Below are 22,499 nucleotides of genomic sequence, written 5' to 3'. Positions count from 1 at the left end.
CCCTTACTGCATCATTATGCATGTATATTCCTCCAGTCCAATCACAGGTAGGCCTTTTGGGATTTTAGCATATCAGCTATTTTCTGCAGTAACCTGTTCTATTGTACAGTAAATGTGTTGAGTTGAAGTGTAGAGGACAGGCTTTTGTGCAGAGCGTTTAGAAAACGGGAATATGCGTCCTGGGAGGGGTGTGGCAAACCCTGTGGTATCACCATACTACTCGGTATTGTGGTACTTGGCCTGGTATTACGTCGTTAGTAAACTATTGACAACCCCACTCAGTTTACAGATTTTTTTTGCATGTTTCAGTGCACATTTTCTTTAATCTTTTTGGGCCCTCACCAGTTTGCATCACTGATAACCCTGTTTTATCCGGAAAATATTTAACAATAAATTATGGTGCGGAGAAACGGGGTATATTCGATGTGAGACATTGTTGGCGTGGCGCAGTTGTATTGACGGTATCTTAATAGTTATAGTTGGTTACTTCACATTTTATAAGTGACATTGTGGTCCTTTCACTAGTGCGTTTCCCACTGCCTGGTGACCTTCATCAGTCTTTCCTCGCCTGGCAGGGTAACAGAGTACAACTACAGGGTGGAGCCTCGAGTGGACTTCCCTACTTCTGAACCACTGTAGATGAATGCCACCAGTCAAGTGGTTAGAATGTGTGCATGAAGTACTCCTACTTGATCAAATAATAAACCAGTGTGTTTGTGTGTCAAGTCAGTGGACATTCCTGCTTTTACTACTTAAGAGCTCATTGAAGGATTGTCTGGCTTCTGTCAACTTCAATAAATAGTTGGAGGAAGCGACTGTCTTACTATATTTCAGTCTATGCAAGCAGCAGCCACCACTAACCCTGGATCATCTGATGTATGTATTTTAACAACAACAGAGAAGGCTCTGTTTGTCTGGGAGCCAGGAGGACCGATCACAAGTTTGGCTTTGGGGTCAGTGGAGGCAAGATATGTCCACTGTCTAGCAGCCCTCAGCATAATCATTCCAATAATCACAACTGTTAGCTTAGCTCTGCCAGAGTACAGAGTCACTATGACCTTCTATGCAAATGCTTTTAGGAAGTCATTTCTTCTGTAATAGGGCTTCATAAAACTGCAGTGTGAACTTTGTGTTACAGGGCGGTATGTGTTTAAATGCATCATTGTTTATTGACAGGCTGTCTTCGTGAATAATAATTTGTTAACTTGACTTGCCTGTTTTTAAATAAAGTAAACGTCTACTCATGTATTGCGGTATGCATTTAAACTGCCCATTGACAGTGAAGTGAAAATGCCACGGCCTCGTCATTTGGTGGAAAGCAGCTCAGCCTGCCCAGGCCGGATGTTGTGCTGATCCAAACAAGCCGTTGGCTGGAGCTTTTGTAAATTCTCTGAAATTCCCCAGAGAATGTGTGTAGAGTGACTTGCAAGCGGGAGGTAGGGAGGGAGAGGGAGCAATGGAAAAAGAGTTAGTAAAATAGCTAGAGAGAGAAAAGGAGAAAGAGGAAAACAAACCCGACAGTCTGCACTGAGGGCTGGCTAGCCAGCTTGTTTAAACTAATTTTTGCTCAACTTTTTTCCCCCTATTCATTTCCTTTCTTTCTTTCCTGGGCGGTGAGCGAGAGAGTCAACCCCCCCAGGATAAGCAGAGTGGTACGCCCCAGTGATATGACAGGCCCAAAAAACTTGCTATGCTGCTGCGAGTGCCAATCAAAGAGAAGCGCTCGGCAGGGATTACCTTGAGTAACCCCCCATAGATTAGAGTGTGCATGTGAGATGGGCGATTTTTCAGGCGGCTTAAACGGCCTGATGACATGCTTTCCTGGAATATGTGCGGCAGTGCCGGGGCCAGGCAGCCCTTCTAAGGAGCTCTGCTTTGGTGCCGCTGTCTTGCTGTATCTGTACCGCTGCAATGGAGGTATCACTACCGCCTCCGGGGGTCCGGCCAAACTCACACCTGCTACGCCTATAGGCTGTGGCTTGATCAATGGCAACAAGGTTTTTATGAACGACAAATGAGCTTGCAGGTATGCCGCTACTGACTTTGAAGCTAGTACTGTGGTGTGTTGTCTGTCTGTCTCTCTCTCTGCTTGCTCGACTGATCTCTTTCTCCTCGTGCTCTTTTGCTCTCCCTCCCGCTCTCTTTCAGTTGCTTGGACAGCCACAGTTGCTTGCATTTAAACTTGCTTATAACACACGTTTAGTTACAACAGGGAACACTGTGGATTTCAGTACAGTTCCTGTTTTTTTCTGTACTGTTGCACAATCACACAGTCTCATGGCTGCAGTGCACGGTGCCTGGTTTTTGCTGCTGTTGTTGTTGATGTACGGTAGGCTAGTTGCTTGTACAAATGTGCCTGCTGCCTGCAAATGGAGTTGGAGAGGAACTTCAGCAGCCCCTTTTAGAGGTTGTGTGAGTCATTTTTTCCCCTTTCTATCATTCATCATGTTCAGGACTGACCCAGTAACCAGCGAAAATGTAGAGCACAGGGACTGCATGCTTTTCCCGTCTTTACTTAACTCTAGTGAAGTTCAAGAACATTTCAAAGTGCTAGTGTAACGATTCCTTTTTTATTGAAATCTCATATTTTTTCATGCTAGACATTGGATGTAGAATGGATCTGTTTTGAAATAGTAGTAGCTCATAGTTATTGCGTTAAAAGTAATTGCCAAACAGTTGTACATTGGAGAAAAGCATACACAAAGAATATTCACATTACACTTGTATTTCAAAAATGTCTGTCTCTCCACCAAACCTGTTGTGTGTCCCTCTGCTTGGCTCCCTGCATGGCAATGCGGAATGTTGAAATGCCTCCTGACTGGAATGGCTGTTATTTCATGAGGTGCCAGAGGCTGCTGACCTTCTCCTCCAGCCACGTCCTCCAGGGCCAAAGGGCGCGTGCGTGTGTGCGCATGTCATGGAGTCTTAAAGGTGACCTAGACATGAGCTGGAACCAAATCCCTGTGCAGTTTAATGGGAATTACTACCCTCAATAAAAGCCACATGGATGCTATTCTCTCATCTACAGCAAGTGGCAGGCTTTTACACTCACCATACAGACGGCAGGAGAAGAAGTGGAGAAATATACATTGCGGACAGTTGAAAATCTTAATTGCCACGTCTGTCTTTACAACTACTCTCAACAATGGGGCGGCAGGGTAGCCTAGTGGTTAGAGCATTGGGCTAGTAACCGAAAGGTTGCAAGTTCGTATCCCCCAACTGACAAGGTACAAATCTGTCGTTCTGCCCCTGAACAAGGCAGTTAACCCACTGTTCCTAGGCCGTCATTGAAAATAAGAATTTGTTCTTAACTGACTTGCCTAGTTAAATAAAGGTTAAATAAACAAAAAAATGCTTCCTTGCTATGGCAAGAAGATGTGGGTTCTCTCCCTTGTTATTTTCTTAATCGCTTGGCAGCAGTCAAGCAGATCCCATTAGCTTTGGATACCAAAGAAAGCCAAGCCCTGCCCTCAACCTAAATTTTCAGGTGCCTACTTGGAACAGTGAACTGGATCCTGGATCAATGACATGCAGGTTAAGATTGAATGAGCCACTGTTTTTGAGTCAGACCTAGGTTCAAGTACTATTCATTTGATACTTTGAGCATTTTCTCTAACCTGCCCGGTGTGCCAGATGGGTGGGTTTTGCAGTTCTGGGACTATTCTATTTGTCCATGAAAACATGCAAGCACATTAAAGCACTGATAAAGTATTATAAATTATTTTGAATAGTATTTAAACCCAGGTCTGGAGTGCAGTGAAGTGGAGGACAGACATTCTAGTGCATTTGTTGTCTAATTGGATTAGCCTATTGGCTCATAGGATCATAAAAGGTCAAACTAAATTGTAGTTAGGTGGGTTCGATGGCTAGCAGTAGATAGTATTTTCTGTAAAGGTTATTCTGTTTTCTCTCTTGGCGAAGAAACCAAATCCGACTGAATTCTAGATGGAGGGTGTTTTCTTAAAGGGTTATTCTGTTTTCCCAGCTCATTTAAGTCAAGGTCATACTGAACTGAATTTAGGTAGACGATAGAATAGCTAGCGGTAGACAGTAAGTAGTTGGGTGTTTTTGAACAGTTTATTTTGTTCCTTTTTCTCCCCAATTTCGTGGTATCCAATTGCGAGTTAGTCTTGTCCCATCGCTGCAACTCTGTACAGAATCGGGAGAGGCGAAGGTCGAGAGCCATGCGTCCTCCAAAACACGACCCTGCCAAACCGGAGCTTGCTAGAGTGCGATGGGAGAAGGACATTCCAGCCGTCCAAACCCTCCCGTAACCCGGACGATGGTGGGCCTATTTGTGCACCGCCTCATGGGTCTCCCGGTCGCGGCCGGCTGCGGCACAGCCCGGTATCAAACACGGATCTGTAGTGATTCCTCTAGCACTGTGATGCAGTGCCTTAGACGGCTTCGCCACTCAGGAGGCACCTGTTCTTTTCTTATTACAGTGTGTGTGTGTGTGCGTGTGCGTGTGCGTGTGCGTGTGCGTGATGCGTGATGCCCCATTTAAAAACTCCAGGGTAGGAAAAGACTTGGGGTTCAGTCATTTCCTAACTCAAACAGCGCTAGTGAATCAGCTAAAATCGAGCAGGGTGAAAATTTAAAACCAGGTCAGGGGGAAAAAGCTCTGTAAAACCCTGGCGTTTTTTTTTACATCTGTAGTGTGGAAGGCAGCACTGGAAGCACTTGAGCAGAATGGGGAGATAAAGCAGGAAAGCCATCGTGGTGCGCAGATGGCCTCCAAAACAAACGCAGGACCTCCCTGACCCCACCAGGACTGCCCTAGTGTAGAGGAATAACTTTAATAGAGAACTGAAATGTTTTAAATAGAGTGAAACAGGGAGCTAACCTATAACCTGAACTTGTCTAATAGCAATAGATTGTTCTTGTTGCAAATGTGTTTTGTTTTACTGGTCACAACCCACGTTTACTTGGCCAAGTGGTCTATATGCTGTGTTCTGTCTGTAGAGGGAGCCCACCCCCCAATGTCATCTTCATGCAGTCACACTCATCCTTTTTAAATTCTCTCTCAATTCAATTTGCTTTATTGGCATGACGTAACAATGTACATATTGCCAAAGCTTACTTTGGATATTTACAATATGAAAATAATAAGAATCAAAATGGTCAACGGGACAACAGTAACAACAATAACCAAGGGTCAAAATAACCATACATTGAACAATCACAATAAGCATACAGTAGAGGACATGTGCAGGTTGATTGGTCTGTCAGACACTGTCCCTCATCTTTATGGCAGGCAGCAATGTATTGCGCTGCCAACCCACAGCGCTCTGCGTCTTCCCTCAACAGGACGGGCAGTGTATATATATTTTTTTAAATGTCAGGAAATGCAGCTCTGTTTCTGCTGTTGTGCAGTGGTTACACAGCCTTTCCTCTACAGGGAGACAGGTTTTCCTGTGTTCTACCCTTCTCAATGGCAAGGCTCTCACTCTCTCTCTGTCTCTCACTCTCTCTCTGTAACTCTCCCTCTCTTTCTGTAACTCTCCCTCTCTCTCTTTGACTCACTCTCTCTCTCTGACTTTCTCTATCCAACACTCTCTCTCTGGCTCGGACTCTCTCTCTCTCTGGCTCGGACTCTCTCGCTTTCACTCTCGCTCTGTCTCGCTCGCTTGCTCTGACTCTCTCTCTCTCCCGCTCGCTCTGACTCTCTCTCCCGCTCGCTCTGACTCTCTGATACGCTCTGATTCATTCTCTGCTCACCATTGGGCTTTTGACCTTCGTTAGCCCCATCTGGTACCAGCATGGGATGTTTGGTTTGGCATAGCCAGACTTGTTCCAGAACAGCACTTTCGTGCATCAGGCAGAGGGGGAGGGAGGGAGTTGCTGGTATCCCTTGCCAGCAATGATGATAAAGAATGTTGCTCTATTCTCAATCCCTCTGCTGGACTTGTCTGACCCAGATCTGTATCTGACCCAGGAGTTTTGTTATCTAGTATCCACTGCTGTTAGTGAATGCATCAAAAAGGATTACCACTAAATTTGTATGCTTATGTCTTATGAACATTCACTATGTGAAAAATATGTTTAGACACACCTACTCATTCAAGGGGTTTTCTTTATTTTTACTATTTTCTACATTGTAGAATAATAGTGAAGACATCAAAACTATGAAATAACAGATATAGAATCATGTAGTAACCCCAAAAAAGTGTTAAACAAATCAAAATATGTTATTTGATATTCTTCAAAGTAGCCACCCTTTGCCTTGATGACAGCTTTGCACACTCTTGGCATTCTCTCTCTCTAACTACATATACAGTTGAAGTCTGTAGTTTACATACACTTAGGTTGGAGTCAATAAAACTCGTTTTTCAACCACTCCACACATTTTTGTTAACAAACTATAGTTTTGGCAAGTCAGCTAGGACATCTACTTTGTACATGACCCAAGTAATTTTTCCAACAATTGTTTATAGACAGATTATTTAACTTATAATTCACTGTATCACAATTCCAGTGGGTCAGAAGTTTACATACACTGAAATGACTGTGCCTTTAAACTGCTTGGAAAATTCCACAAAAAGATGTCATGGCTTTAGAAGCTTCTGATAGGCTAATTGACATCATTTGAGTCAATTGGAGGTGTACCTGTGGATGTATTTCATGGCCTACCTTCAAACTCATTGCCTCTTTGCTTGGCATCATGGGAAAATCAAAATAATTCTGGTTCATCAATCTGAAATCCCAACTCACTATTGGGATGCTGTTCCTAATGTTTGGTATAGTATTTATAAATACAATATTTAAGATCCTTCTCATTGGTGCATCAGTATTTTTGACTTTTGTAGCCAAAAGTTATATTGATTTGGTGTCTGCAAAAGAAAAGTGTGGTTTGTACAGTATCTGCATTCATACTGTAGGCTAACGTGATTACTAGTTATCATGGGAAATCGTAATGACTTATATGATTGAGTACATGAACTCGGCTTTCGCTTAGTCGGGTCGTGTTATGGGTTCAGGACCAGGACACCCTCTCACTCACCTAATCTATTTCGCTGTAATTTTCTTAATTTAGTCATGTGAGGCTTTTGATTTTCTACACAGGCTGACTTCAGACGGAACAATGGCCTGGATTGTACTTATGATGTTTGTATGTGTATCATGATCCTGTGGACACCCTCTCCATGTGAAGATCATCAAAGGAGGTCATAGACTTAATCTTATCTACACTGGGTGCATGACCAGGCTGTTAAACTCTACTTTCCCTCTGTCTGGTTCCCTTTCTTCTCTTATCTGGTTAGCTAGCTTTGAGGAAATTGGACTGCCCTGATGCCGGGGGAATAACCCTAGGGAAGTTAGACTTATCACATTATGACATTGTACTGTTGTTCACTTAGTGGGGCAGTCAGTCTGCTCTCTTTTTAGTCTGAAGAATTAAGCCGCAGACCACTCCTGCTTCTTTCACAGTGAACTTTTAGCATCAGTGGTAGGCTGGGCAGTTGCTGCAACAACAAATGTAGGTGAATGGACAGATGGACTTAACTGCTGTTTGATTTGTAGCTTCCCTTGGCTGGAGAGTGCATTAATAGGCCATGACATGGTATATCATGTCTAGGTCGCTCTAAGACTTTTGTTGTGATTTTATAGGACAGTCAGTGTATTGCTTTGATATTTTGTTGACACTGCCAGTGCCTGTTATTTTTCCTTCTGAATCCTTCCTTTCCTACAGGGTATTATTCTAGCACTCCATTATTGTGTTGTTGTTGCCTTAAAAGGGATGTGGGTCATGGCGTGCTGTTTTAGCCCCACTCAGTCAGTCACTAAATAGGAATTCAAACACGGGCAGAGTTCTTTTCAAAACTAGACGTGAATTACCTATGGGCTGCCTTGAGGTTTTGTTGTAAACTTTCTGGCCCAGATTGAACTTCGAGGTGCTATACGTCATCATGATGACTTTGCATAGACTAGAGTGCTCTCTGTGACATCATGAGAGTTGAGCAGAGTTATCATATAGGGAGATCCTCTTGAGTTGGCAGGTATATATTTACCAGCTGAAAATACATTTAGCTAAAATGTGTATATCCTTTTGCTCTTTTTTTTTTTCTTATAGCAAATAACACGACCCTCGCAAGAAGACAAGTCAGACGACAAAATCGAAGAGGAGAAATCGGAGAAGTTGGAGAAAAAAGAGGACGAGCAGAATAAGGAAGAGGAAGAGAAAGATGAAAAGGAGGACTCCAGGTGAATTTTGAATAGCTGTGTGTGTGTGTGTGTATACACTTGCTCATAGGTTTCCCACAGGTACTGCTGTTAGAGTCCTAGCTAGAGTCAGCCTCGGGCCTGACCCCCCTCTGACACTTCGAGGGAGAATCTGTACCTCCCAGTAAATTGTAGCTTTCAGTTGAGGCAACAGGAATTCTGGAGCCTTGTTACAGGGATCATCATCCCTCTTAGATGTAATGTACATCAGACCAGCGCGGGAAGGAGCTAGAGATGGAGAGAGAGAGAGCGAGAGGGAGCGAACCACTGCCCTTCTTTGGCATGATGGCCAGGCTGAGCATAACACCCACCGACGGACTGCTTTCAATGTTCCGCCTATCCTGCAGTTTGAAAAACCATAAAACCAAGGCAGAAAGGCAGAATGGTATTTGAAATGCTCCCTCATGGCCTAAATGGAAATCAGATCTTGTCGACTGACTCTGCTCTTCTAGGAAGGAAGGTACTCCTCCCTCTGACCTGGCCTGTGTTTACTTCTTGCTTACGAGCACTCTTTGGCCCTTTCTCAATTCGTCTTTCCTTGATTACTTGTGTCCTGCTTTCCCTCAGAAGTTCTCCAATTAATTTTGAGATGGATAAAGGCTGAAAGGAAATGCGAATTGAGAAAGAGCTGACTCTGAGAGGGGAGGAGAGCGTGGCGGCCATCTTGGCCCCATAACACTAAGCCATTAGCCAGATGACTTCCTGCCTGTTTACCCAGCTGGATCCGTGGGCAGCAGTTAATCATGACTCGTGTCCTTACCAACCACCAAATGAGAGGCAGCCTCATTGCAAGTGCCTGTAAAACAAACCTGCTAATGAAAATGGACTTTTAAATCCAGTTGATGGGACTCTGCAAATGGCTTTTTCCTAAGCATTCATCTGTGCAAAACAATAGGCTTGTACAGTTTCTGAAAATGTCCATTGGATAGGAGTTGAGTAGAATATAAAACAAATTAATGTCAAAATGTGCCTAATAATGTATAACAGTACTGTCATTCATGCTTTTAAACTGCAGAATCCCCTTGACCCACAGTTTTAATGATGTGTTATTGATGCTATGCTACCAGCCATGCTATGGTGAGGTAAAACCTTTTGGCCCCATCTCATTCAGGGACATCGGCAAAGACAAAGACAAGTGTGACGGTGGGGAAGACGAGGACGGAAAGGAGCAGAGCACGCCACGCGGCAGAAAGACCGCCAACAGCCAGGGCCGGCGCAAGGGAAGGATCACCACGCGCTCCATGGCCAACGAGGCTGCCTCTGTGGCGACCGAGGAGCCACTACCGCCGGCCTCCGCCCCTGAGCCTGTCCTGCCTGCAGAGTCTCCTCAGCCCCTCAAAGCTGAGCCTACTACACAGAAGGCTGTTAGAGAGCCCACCAAAACTGCACCAGGTGGTGCTCCCATGGACCCTAACAGAGGAGGTAAGCACCTCAGCCATTCTACACTTTTTTTTACCATCCCCTAATTCTATATATTTTTTTACAAAGGTGCATCTCAAACAGCTAAAGGAGGAAGAAACGTTTACATTTACTAGGGTGGTTTACTAGTTTTGTGGTTATGTGGTATTTGCGGCAAAGGGACTGAGTAGATAATACAATTCTACTTGTGTCCACTCGAGGTATTGGACCTCGGCTATGGAGGTATGAACAAGTGTGTGTGTGGCGCTTGGCGTCTCCAACAGGTCGATCGCCAGCTACAAGTAGCTCGCAGGCCTCCTATGCGTAGGATGTTCCCTAATGCTGGAAGACGGGCCTGAGTGAAAACGTTTGGGAACCCCTGTGCTAAATGACTAAAATGTAAATGTCATGCCACTGAGCTTCAAGAAAAACAAAAAACACACACACCTGATAGGATATGCACTTGCTTGCCTGGCAAAAACTGGGGTCTGTTCAGATATACATTTTATTGTTTAGAACTACTAAGATGGTCTGGTTGAATAAGGAATCAGCTCTATTCATTACATTTCTATCTGCAATTTCATCTCGCTGAATACATACCAGGTTCAGGTTGTTTTTGCTCCTCAACACAATGCCTCCGATCTCTCGCTTGTGTAACCCAGCCAGGGGGCTCAGTCTGAGTCGAGCCTATACCCTAGCCATCATCACCATGACAATAGAGTGTGGCGTCTAGGATGGACCCGTTGACATGGCTCCTCTCAGCTGTACCTCAGCCTAGTCCTTGTCCTGCTCTTATGATGTATGTGTGCTGAATGTCAGACAGTCTGTTTTAGCCTCGCACTCTGTATTTATACATCTATATCTGCGTCTGAAATGGCACCCTTATTCTCTACAGTGCACTACTTTTGACCAGAGCCCTATGGGCCCTTATTCTCTACAGTGCACTACTTTTGACCAGAGCCCTATGGGCCCTTATTCCCTATGTCATGTTCTACTTTTGACCAGAGCCCTATGGGCCCTTATTCCCTATGTCGTGTTCTACTATTGACCAGAGCCCCATGGGCCCTTATTCCCTATGTCGTGTTCTACTATTGACCAGAGCCCTATGGGCCCTTATTCCCCATGTCGTGTTCTACTATTGACCAGAGCCCCATGGGCCATTATTCCCTATGTCGTGTTCTACTATTGACCAGAGCCCCATGGGCCCTTATTCCCCATGTCGTGTTCTACTATTGACCAGAGCCCCATGGGCCCTTATTCCCTATGTCGTGTTCTACTATTGACCAGAGCCCTATGGGCTGGATCAAAAGCAGATCATTATATATGGAATGGGCGGCCATTTCGGTCTCGCCATATCTCTTCAAAGAGCAGGGCAAGATTAATGACCTGACCACCTCCCTGGATCTTAACAGGCATGTTGGGGGAACGGGGGAATGCGTTTCGATTAGGCGAACATGTGAGTTGAGTGTGCCATGGGACAGAAGTAGTAATTCAGCTATCCTTCGTTGAGTAGATTTAACAGACTATGTATGGCCCTAGACCGTTGGCCAGCAGCCGTCTAGGCATGGATCTCCCCTAGAGAAAAAAAAACTCCTATAAATGTCAGCAACAGTGCCTTCAGAAAGTATTCACACCCCTTAACTTTTTCAAAATGTTGTTTTTACAAAGTGGGATTAAAATGGATTTGTCATTTTTTTGTCAACAATCTACACAAAATACTCGAATGTCAAAGTGGAAGAGAAATTCTAGCATTTGTAAAACATTCATGAAAAAGAAAACACTATCTTGATTAGATATGTGTCAATCCCCTGAGCCAATACATGTTAGAATCACCTTTGGCAAAAATTACAGCTGTGAGTCTGTCTAGGTAAGTCTTTAAGCTCTTTCCACACCTGGATTGTGCAACATTTGCCCATTTATTATTTTCAAAATGATTTTCAATTGGTAGTTGACCATTGCTAGACAACCATTTTGCCATAGATTTTCTAGTAGATTGTAACTGTAACTTGGCCACTCAGGAACATTCACAGTCTTCTTGGTTAGCAACTCCAGTGAAGATTTGGCCTTGTGTTTTAGGTTATTGTCCTGCTGAAAGGTGAATTCCGGTGTAAAGTGTCTGGTGTAAAGCAGACTGAACCAGGTTTTCCTCTAGGATTTTGCCAATGCTTAGCACAATTCAGTTTTTTCTGAAAGACTCCCCAGCCCTTAACGATTACAAGCATGCCCATTACACGATGCAGCCGCCACTATGCTTGAACATTATGGAGAGTGGTACCCAGTAATGTGTTGTAACGTTTGGGGGCAAATCCAAAACACTTTGTATTCAGGACTAAAAGGCCACATTTTTTTTTGCTGTATTACTTTAGTGCCGTATTGCAAACAGGATGCATGTTTAGGAATATTTGTTCTGTCCAGGATTCCTTTTTTTCACCCTGTCAATTAGGTTAATATTGTGGAGTAACTACAATGTTGTTGATCCATCCTCAGAGTTGAATGTCTGTGATAGGAGAAAACTAACTGTTTTAATGTCACCGTTGGCCTCGTGATATCCCTGAGCGGTTTCCTTCCTCTCCGGCAACTGAGTTAGGAAGGACGCCTGTATCTTTGTAGCGACTGGGTGTATTGATACACCATCCAAAGTGTAATTAAACATTTCACCATTCTCAAAGGGATATTCATAGTCTGCTGTTAAATTTTTACCCTTCTATCAATAGATGCCCTTTGCGAGGAATTGGAAAACCTCCCTGGTCTTTGGTTGAATCTGTGTTTGAAATTCACTGCTCGACTGAGGGACCTTAAAGAATTGTATGTGTGGGGTACAGAGATGAGGTAGTCATTCAGAAATCATGTTAAACACTTATTGCACACAGAGTGAGTCCACTTTTTTAGGCTTGCCATGACAAAGGGGATGAATACTTATTGACTCAAGACATTTCAGCTTTTCATTTTTTAATTCATTTGTAAAAATGTGTAAAAACATAATTCTACTTTGACATTATGGGGTATTGTATGTAGGCCAGTGATGCAAAATCTCAATTTAATCCATTTTAAATGCAAGCTGTAACGCAACAAACACAACAGAATGTGGAAAAAGTTTACGCAATCTCTATGGGTCCCATGGAGTAGTGGGCCAGGGTTCACTCTCCCTCTCAGCTCCAGCTTCCATCAGCCCATCCTCCCTTATTCAGTGTGTTGTTCTGTGAATTTGGCTGGGGAGGTAGGGGTCAGTGTGGACAGGCTGATACTGAGAGAGACGTGTGTTTGTGGTTAATAGATAAGTGGCAGTGTAGCAGTGAGAGGAGTGGTTACTTAGTCAGTCTGTCTGTCTCTGTTGTCGGGATGTTCTCTCCGTCTGTCTGTTTGTCTTTGTCCAAGGCCGTTTCCCAAAGAGGTTGGAGGGTGGGAGGTGCGTCTCTCTACTTCTCCGCTGTCTGGAGCCAGATCAGCTGACACGGGGCCCTCCCCTTGTGGGGGAAAGAGGGAGGGACAGGAGGAGGGGGTCGTTCTAGTTGTGAGGGAGATAGCGAAAGAGCAAGAGAACACGAGAAAGGGAGAGGGAAAGAGAGTGTGAGGTGCAGGCCTCAGCAGCGAGCCTCTGAATGTAAACAGATTATTTGATTAGCAGCAGTGAGAAAGAGACTGCTGAGAAGTGGACCGAGCTACACTGTACTATCTCTGTGGGCTAATATGGAGCTTTCTGTTCTCTCTCTGTGACTTTAGCACTAGGAACTGCTGCCGCCGCGAACATTGAAACCGGTGAGACTTCTCGCTGGACCGAGGAGGAGATGGAGGTTGCCAAAAAAGGTAGCGTTTCGTTTTTATTTCTTAATTTACAGTTTTTCTCCTTCCCTCGCACTCTTTCACACTCAACCCTCTCTCTCTCCTTTGATCTCTCTATTTTATTTATATATATATATATAATTTGCTCCCATACAAGCTCTCACTCTCAGACACTCCCCTGGCTGGTGGAGACTTTAAGGGGGAAGCAGGACGGAGTGGTTTGAGCAAGGATATTTTTTCTGATATCTAACTGCAGTGCCTCTGCTCTGTGACAGAGCGTGACAGTTTGGGCTTCTTCTAAAGATCATATTATTCACAAAAACACAGTCAGGCTTCTGGATCAGGACTTATTTTGAAGTTGCTCTACATTGAAGCCTTTTTTATCTAAAACAACTCTTTTTGAGATTTGAGTGCTTCATTTCAAGCAGTTACTGAATGTGGACGCACCACAGCGTTTCAGCTTTTGCCAGTTGCGTCACACACTCGTCCATGCGTGATTGACCCATAACCCCAACCCCCATCGGGCAATAGCTACCTCCCAGCCAGGCCAGTACTCTAGCTTTCTCAGTGTAGTCTGTGGTGGAGAGAGAGAGAGACTTAAGTCTTCTGTATGCTTCGGTTCGGCTAGCGCTTAGCCGAATGAGTATGCTCACATACTCCCTTAACCTCCTACAGTTGATTTCCATGGCCCCAAAGACATCTAATGAGCATAAAAACATGTTTTTTACATAAAAATCCATACATTTTAAGCTAGAGAGATCTTATTTTTTTTGCATCGGATGCATCTCAATCCACTGCATCTGTCGATGTCGCGCATCTGCGGATGAAAGGTGGCAGAGCTAGAGCAGTGTTTGTCAGACCATGAGACATCCCAAAAATTGGTCTTCTCACTAAATCGTCTGACCGGTTTGGCCTACAAATATAGATGGATGTGAGACTCATGATAGTGTTCTCCATTTTGCTCTATAACCCCAACAAGCGCCTTCTGAAGCCGGTACAGCTATTCTGCCATCTTCTGTCTATAGTGTCCAAACAGTTTGGCCCACACAGTAATATGACGCCCCTGTGGAAAGGTGAAAGGACGCCCACAAGCCTCTTCTGAAGGTCCCCCATACCAGTTTTAAAAAATGAATGGAGGAATGATAATGGAGATGGTTTAGTGCCAAAAATAAAGGGTTAAATACATGTATAATTATTTTTTTATAATTTAAAATCTCTGATCTTTCTTATATCGCTCAGATACAGGACAGGCACTTCTGGTGTTCCATGTGGTGAATCTGTTGTTCAATGCATTTGTCAAATTCAATGTTTCATCAAATAATAATTTTTCTATACTTCAAGGGGTCTTAAAATTCAATCAAATCACTTAAATGATCCTTGGTGACCTTCTTAAAACAATTCCATATGCTAGCTTAGGTTAAAAGACCTTCGCTTGAAGAACTTGAAAAAAGCGTCAATAGTACCCTTCTTCAGACACTGTAGCCAATATACACTTCCTCAACATAGTCAGAATTAATCTAGGATGACTCAAGAAATATGTCGTTAATTTTGTCATTTTTTTGCCAAGGAGCTGTTAGTCGAGCAATTTTACATCTAAGATGTTTGGGGAAGTATTTCTCAAGTTATTTTATTAATTTTTTTTTGCATGAAAACGATTAGTATCTCGTTCAATGACAAACACTTCATTGAAGAATCTGTACTGTTGACTAATCAACGAAGGGTTGTAGACTTTGGCTACCGAACTTAGGCTTGCCTTGAGAAAAGATTTTGTGTGCATAAACAGCCAGAAAAACCCTTGCCAAAGACGAAAAGGAACAAAAACGTCTCAATGTTGTCATAGTATATGCACAAACTGTTCCAGATGGGAAGCATGGGACCGAGGGGGAGCTCTTAAAACATATATTTGTTAGGGGCACTTTTTATTAATTGGGCTGCCTGACGGAGACATGGTGTACATGACGTCTTTAGATTCTGGCACGGTGTTCTGCTTCATTTTTATTTTTCATTTTCAGCTTTGTATATGTTGAGTTTACTGCTGGATGGGTCAGAGAGGGGCCTTCCCCCTCTTATTCTTAACTTTTTTTCTTCAATGTTTTTTCCGCTCCATCTTCATGTAAGCTGTTTCAGAGTTTGGACATGTGAGGAGGGGGTTGGCTGATTTGGTCTTGGTGTTGTACTGCTGTTGTGGTGGTAGGCCACTTGATGAGTACTAGGGATCAATCCAACTGCAACAAGTCATATTTGTGAACAAAACAACTTACGTTTTTTGAAAGACACTTTCTACGATGACTACTGTAAAACTAAGTAAGGGATGTGAACAGGTGTGTTTTAGGGTGGATGGATGATGCCAATGTTGCATACATGTATTATAGGTGTATTATACAGTATATTTTCTCAATGGGCTAGTGTAGTTTTTTTTTTATTCCTGAGGGGACTGTGAGGAACTATTACTAAATATCAAACCAGATCATGAGACTGTTTTACAGTCAAAGAGCCTGAAGTACTCCTCACCCGATACTTCGACATGGAAGTCTCTATACAAGTGACTCCAAACATTTCAATAAATGTTCTGTCAAGAGTGTCCTCGGTCTCCTCATTCACTTAGATGGTATTGTAATTTGCCTTTGTCCTCTACTGGGCTCCAGTCTGAGGTGATTTGTCAAAGTGCCCGTGTCCTTTAGCTCAACGGTGCAGTGGAGAAAGAGGGAGCGAGGGAGAAGAGACACCCGAATGTCAAAGGTAATCCGCTGTCGGTCTTCCAGTCCAATGCACCTCTCTGAAAGCGCAGTCTGTCTGTCTTAAACAGTTTATTAAGACTTCATCAAAGCTGATTGTTTGATTAGATTAGTGCTGGTCAAGGTGTGGCAAAATTCCAGGCCATGGCAGCAAGGATCATTGGGGTGACTGTACAACTGGGCGTGTGAACAAGAGAGATCAGTAGTTAATGGTTTTACCAGGTGAGGCAGTGTCACTCAGTAGTAGGTTAATGTTCAATGATTAGGCTAAATCTGGGTCAGTTATAGGTTCAGATCCCAACCCAGTCTCTTTTCTCTCCTCTGCCAGGCCTTGTGGAGCATGGGCGTAACTGGCCAGCCATTGCCAAGATGGTGGGCACCAAGAGCGAGGCTCAGTGCAAGAACTTCTACTTCAACTACAAGAGACGGCACAACCTGGACAACCTGCTCCAGCAACACAAGCAGGTACAGCAATACTCAACACAATTAAATATCAGGGTTGTTTTAAAACTATTTGCAATGGCAAGCAAAAATAAGCATACCTTGTCGTCAGGACAAGTCCAGGGAATCCCTCCCTTTTTCTGTACATTTTCTTCAGTTTAGTGCCTAATGAATACACCTGTGTTCAGGTACAACATGAAGTGTTTTGGTTTCTGTAATCTCTATATCAGAACATATATGTCTGTCACCATCTTTAATCTAAAAATGTATGTATGTCACTATCTTTAATCTATAAATGTTAAACTATGTTTAATTAATTTTCTGTATTACAAACTAACTGTGAAGTGGACGTTCTGTTGTATAACGCATGTGTGTTTCTTCAGGACATCCGGCGGGCGCGGGGTGATCGGGACCCGTCTCAGAGCGAGAGCATGGCCTCAGCTGACGACGATGAAAACCCAGAGGATAGTGATGGTCAGTCAGAGAGATGACACACAAACACACACCAGAATAACATACACAACAGAGTCACTCACACCATCCCTCTCTGGTTTATCCAAACTCACAAACACGTGAATCCTCGCATTCAGACACAGATGCACTGTCTGCACAGCACAAATATACACACAATCATAGCTAAGAATTAGTTTTGATTTACATTTGATCTGAGAGAATGTTCAATCCAGTAGTGAATGTGAATGAGAGAAAGAGCAAGGGAAAAAGAGACGGAGTTAGAGAAGCGTCTCTCTATGGAAGAGTGTAGAGATCTGTAAGAGTGAGTCCACTTCAGGAAGAGCCTCTTGAACTTTCTGTCTTGTGAGAATTACGTTTTACGTTAATGGCAAAGGAGCCCCAGTATTTTCTCGCTACTGTCTGTAGTTTTAATGAGAGAGAAAAAGGGATCAAAAGGAGGAGGGAGAAAAGCGAGACATAAAAGATGTGAACTAATTCTGACTGCTGGGCCTGGGTTATGTAACTGTTCCTTGGCTTTAAAGAGTCAAGAAAGTGTGTTGCTCCACTCTTTTGATCTGCAGGGCCTCCCACTCTCTCTCTTCATATCCCCTCTCCCCGCACCCCATCTCTCTACAACTCTCTGCTCTCTTTCCAACACCCTTTCTCACTTTCTCCCTCTCCTCTGCCTCTCTTCACTTCCTCTCTCCACGCCAATCTCTCTCTCACTCTCTCCACTCCTAAAAGTCCTAAAGTGCCCTTGTATCGGCTGCCGTAACAGGGCAGAAAGAGCCTGTTTTGAATATTCACATTTCTTGCCCTGCCAATTATGGTGATAGTTTAATGAGTGTGAGTCCAGATTAACTGTGGGACCTTTCTATTTCGTCCTGGCTGTAAATGTGCTCATGACTTCCATTGTTTAGGAGAGCCTTCTCTCCCCGGGTTTATCACATACCTATCACTCACTGACTGTAGCTCTTAGCCATCTCTCTCTCGCCCCCTCTTTCTGCTCCCTTCTTTCCCTAACCCTCCCTCTTTCTCTCTTTTGGAGTGGAGCCCATATCCCTCCAGGTTTTGTCTGTGATAAAGCAAAGTTGTTTAATTGAGCTTAGCCCCTCACCTGACAGGGAGGTAGGAGAGGCTTTCCCTACCCTTGCAGTCTCTCTCTCTCTGCCCCTCCGGAGGATGACCAACTATGCAACATGCTCCAAGGCAGGTGGTGTAGGGCTGGGGTGGGCAGGTGGTGGAGGTGGAGGAAGGGTTGCCTGTTGGCTGGTTGGTTGGTGTGTGTGTGGGGGTGTTGCTATCTGTTGTGTTTAGTTGTGTCACTGAGTCACTGGATGTCATAATGCTTGGGTCATGTCAGTTTGAGAGATTGCCTTATCTGGTTCCAGTCTACCAGATAGTTGTAAAGTTCTGTCTACGCTACAGGAGGTCACTCACTATATTATGTGTTGTTGTTCCTGAAGCTCTCATTGTCTCCCAAGGAAACCCAAACTGTCCTCAAGTCCTTGGTTAGTTGGTGTAGATTGGAGAGGGTTACTTGGTTGGGCATAGCCAGGAATGCTGGGGGAAGGGGACTGAGGCTTTGTCTTTTGTCACCTGACACCCGTGTCAGAGATTTATCTTGGCATTGACACATGTAAAATAAAAGAATAAAAAAAAACATTACATATTTTATTCATACAGGTGGAGAGAACAGCTCAGACACAGAGAGTGCCCCTTCCCCGTCCCAGGCAGACCCCTCCAAGGTCGGAGGAGAGTCCCAGAGGGGAGACATTGCTGGAGGGTCAGAGAGCCAGCGGTCTAATCAGGACCAGGCCAGTGATAGAAAGGGCCAGGATCTGTCCTACGGGGAGCTGAGGGTCAAGCTGGAGAAGAGCCCGGAGGGAGAGGCCAGAGACCCTGACTCTCAGGAGGATCAGGACAGGGAGAGGGCCCGGGTGGCCTATGAGGGCCAGGTGCACCCGAAGTGTGAGCCCCAGGAGGTGGACATGAAGCCAGGGGGTACTGAGGTACAGGTAAAGGTGGAGCCTGACTCGGCTAAGGAGAAGGGGGACAATGGGGAGAGAGAGGAGCAGAGAGAGGGGCACCACTCAGACAATGACTCCAGCGCCACCTGCAGTGCAGATGAGGATGTGGACGCTGAGCCCGAGAGACAAAGGTGGGTCAGGGTGGTCATCATGGGGATTAAGGACTCTTGTTTCAGACTTTAAAAACAAAGCTATTTGGATTAATTATTAAGGTTGTAAATGGTTGATATTATTAGTGGTAATTGAATCCCTTCATACAGGACTCCTTTATCCTAACTCCTGTAATCATTACCTCAACTCTTTCTGATCCGTGTGTCTCACCATCTCTCTCTTCTCTGGTCTCCCCCTTTCTCCTGTTTCCCCCTCTCTCCTGTGTCCTCAGGATTTTTTCTAGTATGGACAAGCCTTCGCTGCTCAGCCCTCCCGGCTCAGTGCTGATGTCCACGGCCAAGCAGGCCCACCTCAACATGCAGCAGTTCCAGCAGGGCGCCGCTGCCATCCCGCCCATGGTCAGTCACTATAGCAACCCACACTTTTCTATGATCAGATATGCCCATTCGGAGAGGCAGGCATACGGAGGCAGGCAACAGGGTGAAAGCATGTCTTGTTTAGACCAACCTACCCGTCAAGTGAGTCCATCATCCCCCGCACTTTTCCAACCAACCTGTAAATCAATCAATTCAATTAATGGATTCTTCTTTTTCCATTGAAATGTTAAATCAATCAGTTGATCAATGTGTTTGCAGGGATCTAAATCAATGAACCTGGGCCCATCTGTTGTCTACCGGTAGTCCAATCATGCTAATGTGCTGACACTGTCAAATTGTTTTCTGATGTCCCTTTCTTTCCCTCTAATTGCTTCTTCTATGGTGCTTCTGTCTCTCTATTTCTTATGGGTTGAAGTCAGACAAACTGGATGGCCTGTTTAAGCAATGGGGCTGAGATATGCGTGCAAACACAAAAGCAATCCAATCTAACAACTGTTTGTCATTTTTTACATTTCATTCATCTAATAATGTATTTTACCCTTTCTCCGGGGATGGTTTAAAGGCAGGTGTTAGTACTATTCTTCTGAAGTCCAATCAACATCTACTTCTAGATTGTAGATAGAAGGACTTCGGGGTTAGAGGACAATGCTTCAGCTGCTCACTTGTACAGAGCTTGTCCCCCTCCAGTCTTCCTCACAGGGGTGTTTCTCCTCACCCTCCTCCTGTAGGTGAGTCCTTTCAGCACTGGCGGGATGCCCATGGGAGCCCCCCTCAGTGGCTTTGCCATGTTCCAGCACCAGATCAAGGCGGTGCACGAGTCGGCCCACGCGGAGGATAAACAGAGACAGGACCAGGCCGACCCCGAGCACAGCAGACAACCTCCCAACTGCCCGCGCTTCACTACCCACAGCCCCACTGTACTGGACAGGGAGGGTAAGAGAGAGGACACACACACATACACACTGGTATCCCCCCTCCAAGCCCCTACCTACCTGAGCCTCTCAACCAACAGCAGCCTATTTATAGCGAATGCATTTTTCGGTCCCATTCGCTTTCGTTCAGCGTCAAAAAAGGAAAGAGGAGAGCGAGCCGGTTCAGACTGCTGAACCAGAACAAGAACAAGATGTTAGCTGACCCCATTTTACACGTAATGCGAACATGAAAGCTAAAAGCTCTGATAGGGAAAGCTTGTTTTTCCTGAAATGCCTCTGGGAGAAGAGAGGGATTCTGTGGTCGACATTTGAAGGAGCATGACTTGAGTGTGTCAGAGCAGGACAGTTAGTTCCCCCAGGCAGACAGACAGAGAAGTGGGTCTTATTTTTAAGGGTAGAAGAGTCATTCAGCCACAAAGGACACAATTGGCTTACCCTGTTTCGGAGTCTGAATGGTATATTTTGTGTGAAGGGGGGGGAAGTGCGTGATTAGACACCCAAAGCTTTTATCACCTTTTTTAAGAGCTAAAAAGGTTTTTGGGTAGTCCCGCAATGCGATATTTGAAGACGCTTGGAAATCGCAGTTCGTGTTAGAGCAGTAAGGCAGGCTGATGGGCTTTTTTTTGTGTGTGAAATCTGTGAATCTGTGGCAAGACCCTATTATTTTGTTGATTGAAATGTATAATAAAATCTTCTCGGGTTGTGTTTCATCTTCTGATTGTTCATCTATTTGTGTGCGGCATTTATCTTGCGGCTGTGTTTTCATTCATATGTCTCTGTTCTGTGTTGTGTTCAGGTAAGCCCTTCCCCTACATGCCTTATGATATGAAGATGGCTCTGGAGCAGGAGGCCCAGTCTGGTCGGCCTGGATCTCCCTACAGGCTCTCTCCCAGGGACATGAGCAAGGCCTCTCCTCAGCCCAACGACCCCAACGCCTCCCGCTACAGCGTGCCTCCAGGTAACCGCCCTCTGCTCTGTCCTCCCCCATGTGGCCTCAGCTCTACCTTTTAGCTAGCCTGCTGCTGTTTGTGCTGTTGCCAACTCTTTTTCCATTGGCTAAAGCTCTTACAGTACAGTTGGCCTTATTTTTTCCTCCACCCCCCCCCCCCCCCCTTCTCTTTACCGATTCTCTGTGAGTAGATTAATCTGTACTGTAACTGGCCTTAAAATACTATCTGTCCCTATCATGAATGCATGTTAATATTACTTACACACACACAGAGCCTGGCTGCAGTAAGGCTTTAACAGTATTCCGTCATGGACTAGCTTGTTTCCTTATCTCTGTGTGAGCTGCCAGGATGCTGACGTCTGTGCCTGCTGTAGGTACTCTCCCGGATAAAATTTAAATGTTTGATTTTGTAAAGTGCAGGGGCACTGAGGGCGGGCAGACTGTCGGGAGGAAGGGAGTGGGGGTTGTTTCCTCAAGGCAGGTCACTCCCGGTCACCGTGACTCACTAACAGGGTAAAACTCAGACGAGCCAGATCTTGCTCCCTGAGGCTGTTCCCACAGATGTACAGACAGACAGAAGGCAGGGAGGTTACATCAGGTTTAGGTCGGCTTCAGACTTTTAACTCTAGCTACCAGACTCACTGTACTGTGTTTACTTCACTGTTTACTTCAGTCTGGGGAATCTGCCTCAATGTTATCACCATGCACTCATAGATGGAAGATAGGCTGCTGGTGGAGCCTGTTAGTAAGAGTAGTGAATGATGCACTGGCTGAGAATGAGAAACAATTTAGCCTGAATTTAGTTGCAATAATGTACAGTGACTGATCTGTGGAAATGGCAGGAAATGGTACAATCATTTTTCTATGAGAATATCCATAATAGGCATAAATATATTTTATAGAGGGTTGCAAAAATGTTAAATGCTTTAACTTTTCAGTGCCTCTGGATTTTCTTTTCCTGACACACTTTTTGTGTGTTTTTTCTTCCCTTCTTCACCGTATCCTAGACAAGGTTCATGCTAAATAATCATATGATCGATGGTGTCACTCCCTAACTTCTATTGTTTTTCTCT

General features: G+C 44.6%; 1 protein-coding gene across 12 annotated transcripts in view; it reads left to right on the top strand.

The window, feature by feature from the left end:
- Positions 1-22,499, top strand: part of LOC139423110 (nuclear receptor corepressor 1-like) — a 121,449-nt gene that overhangs the window by 71,636 nt on the left and 27,314 nt on the right. For 7 of the 12 annotated variants that reach the window (XM_071174768.1, XM_071174771.1, XM_071174765.1 and 4 more), the window contains 9 exons: positions 8,072-8,202; positions 9,332-9,642; positions 13,339-13,422; positions 16,462-16,598; positions 16,958-17,048; positions 18,714-19,188; positions 19,440-19,686; positions 20,274-20,478; positions 21,274-21,435. In XM_071174768.1, coding sequence (XP_071030869.1) covers positions 8,072-8,202; positions 9,332-9,642; positions 13,339-13,422; positions 16,462-16,598; positions 16,958-17,048; positions 18,714-19,188; positions 19,440-19,686; positions 20,274-20,478; positions 21,274-21,435 — 1,843 coding nt within the window. Of the gene's footprint in view, positions 1-1,707; positions 2,027-8,071; positions 8,203-9,331; positions 9,643-13,338; positions 13,423-16,461; positions 16,599-16,957; positions 17,049-18,713; positions 19,189-19,439; positions 19,687-20,273; positions 20,479-21,273; positions 21,436-22,499 lie in introns of those variants that run through there. The other 5 variants (XM_071174769.1, XM_071174772.1, XM_071174777.1 and 2 more) reach the window with 4 other exon arrangements.

The sequence above is a fragment of the Oncorhynchus clarkii genome, chromosome 12, assembly GCF_045791955.1.
Source record: "Oncorhynchus clarkii lewisi isolate Uvic-CL-2024 chromosome 12, UVic_Ocla_1.0, whole genome shotgun sequence".
NCBI lineage: Eukaryota > Metazoa > Chordata > Actinopteri > Salmoniformes > Salmonidae > Oncorhynchus > Oncorhynchus clarkii.
Note: the sequence above shows the minus strand (reverse complement) of the source record. Positions and strands in the feature narration are given on the sequence as shown.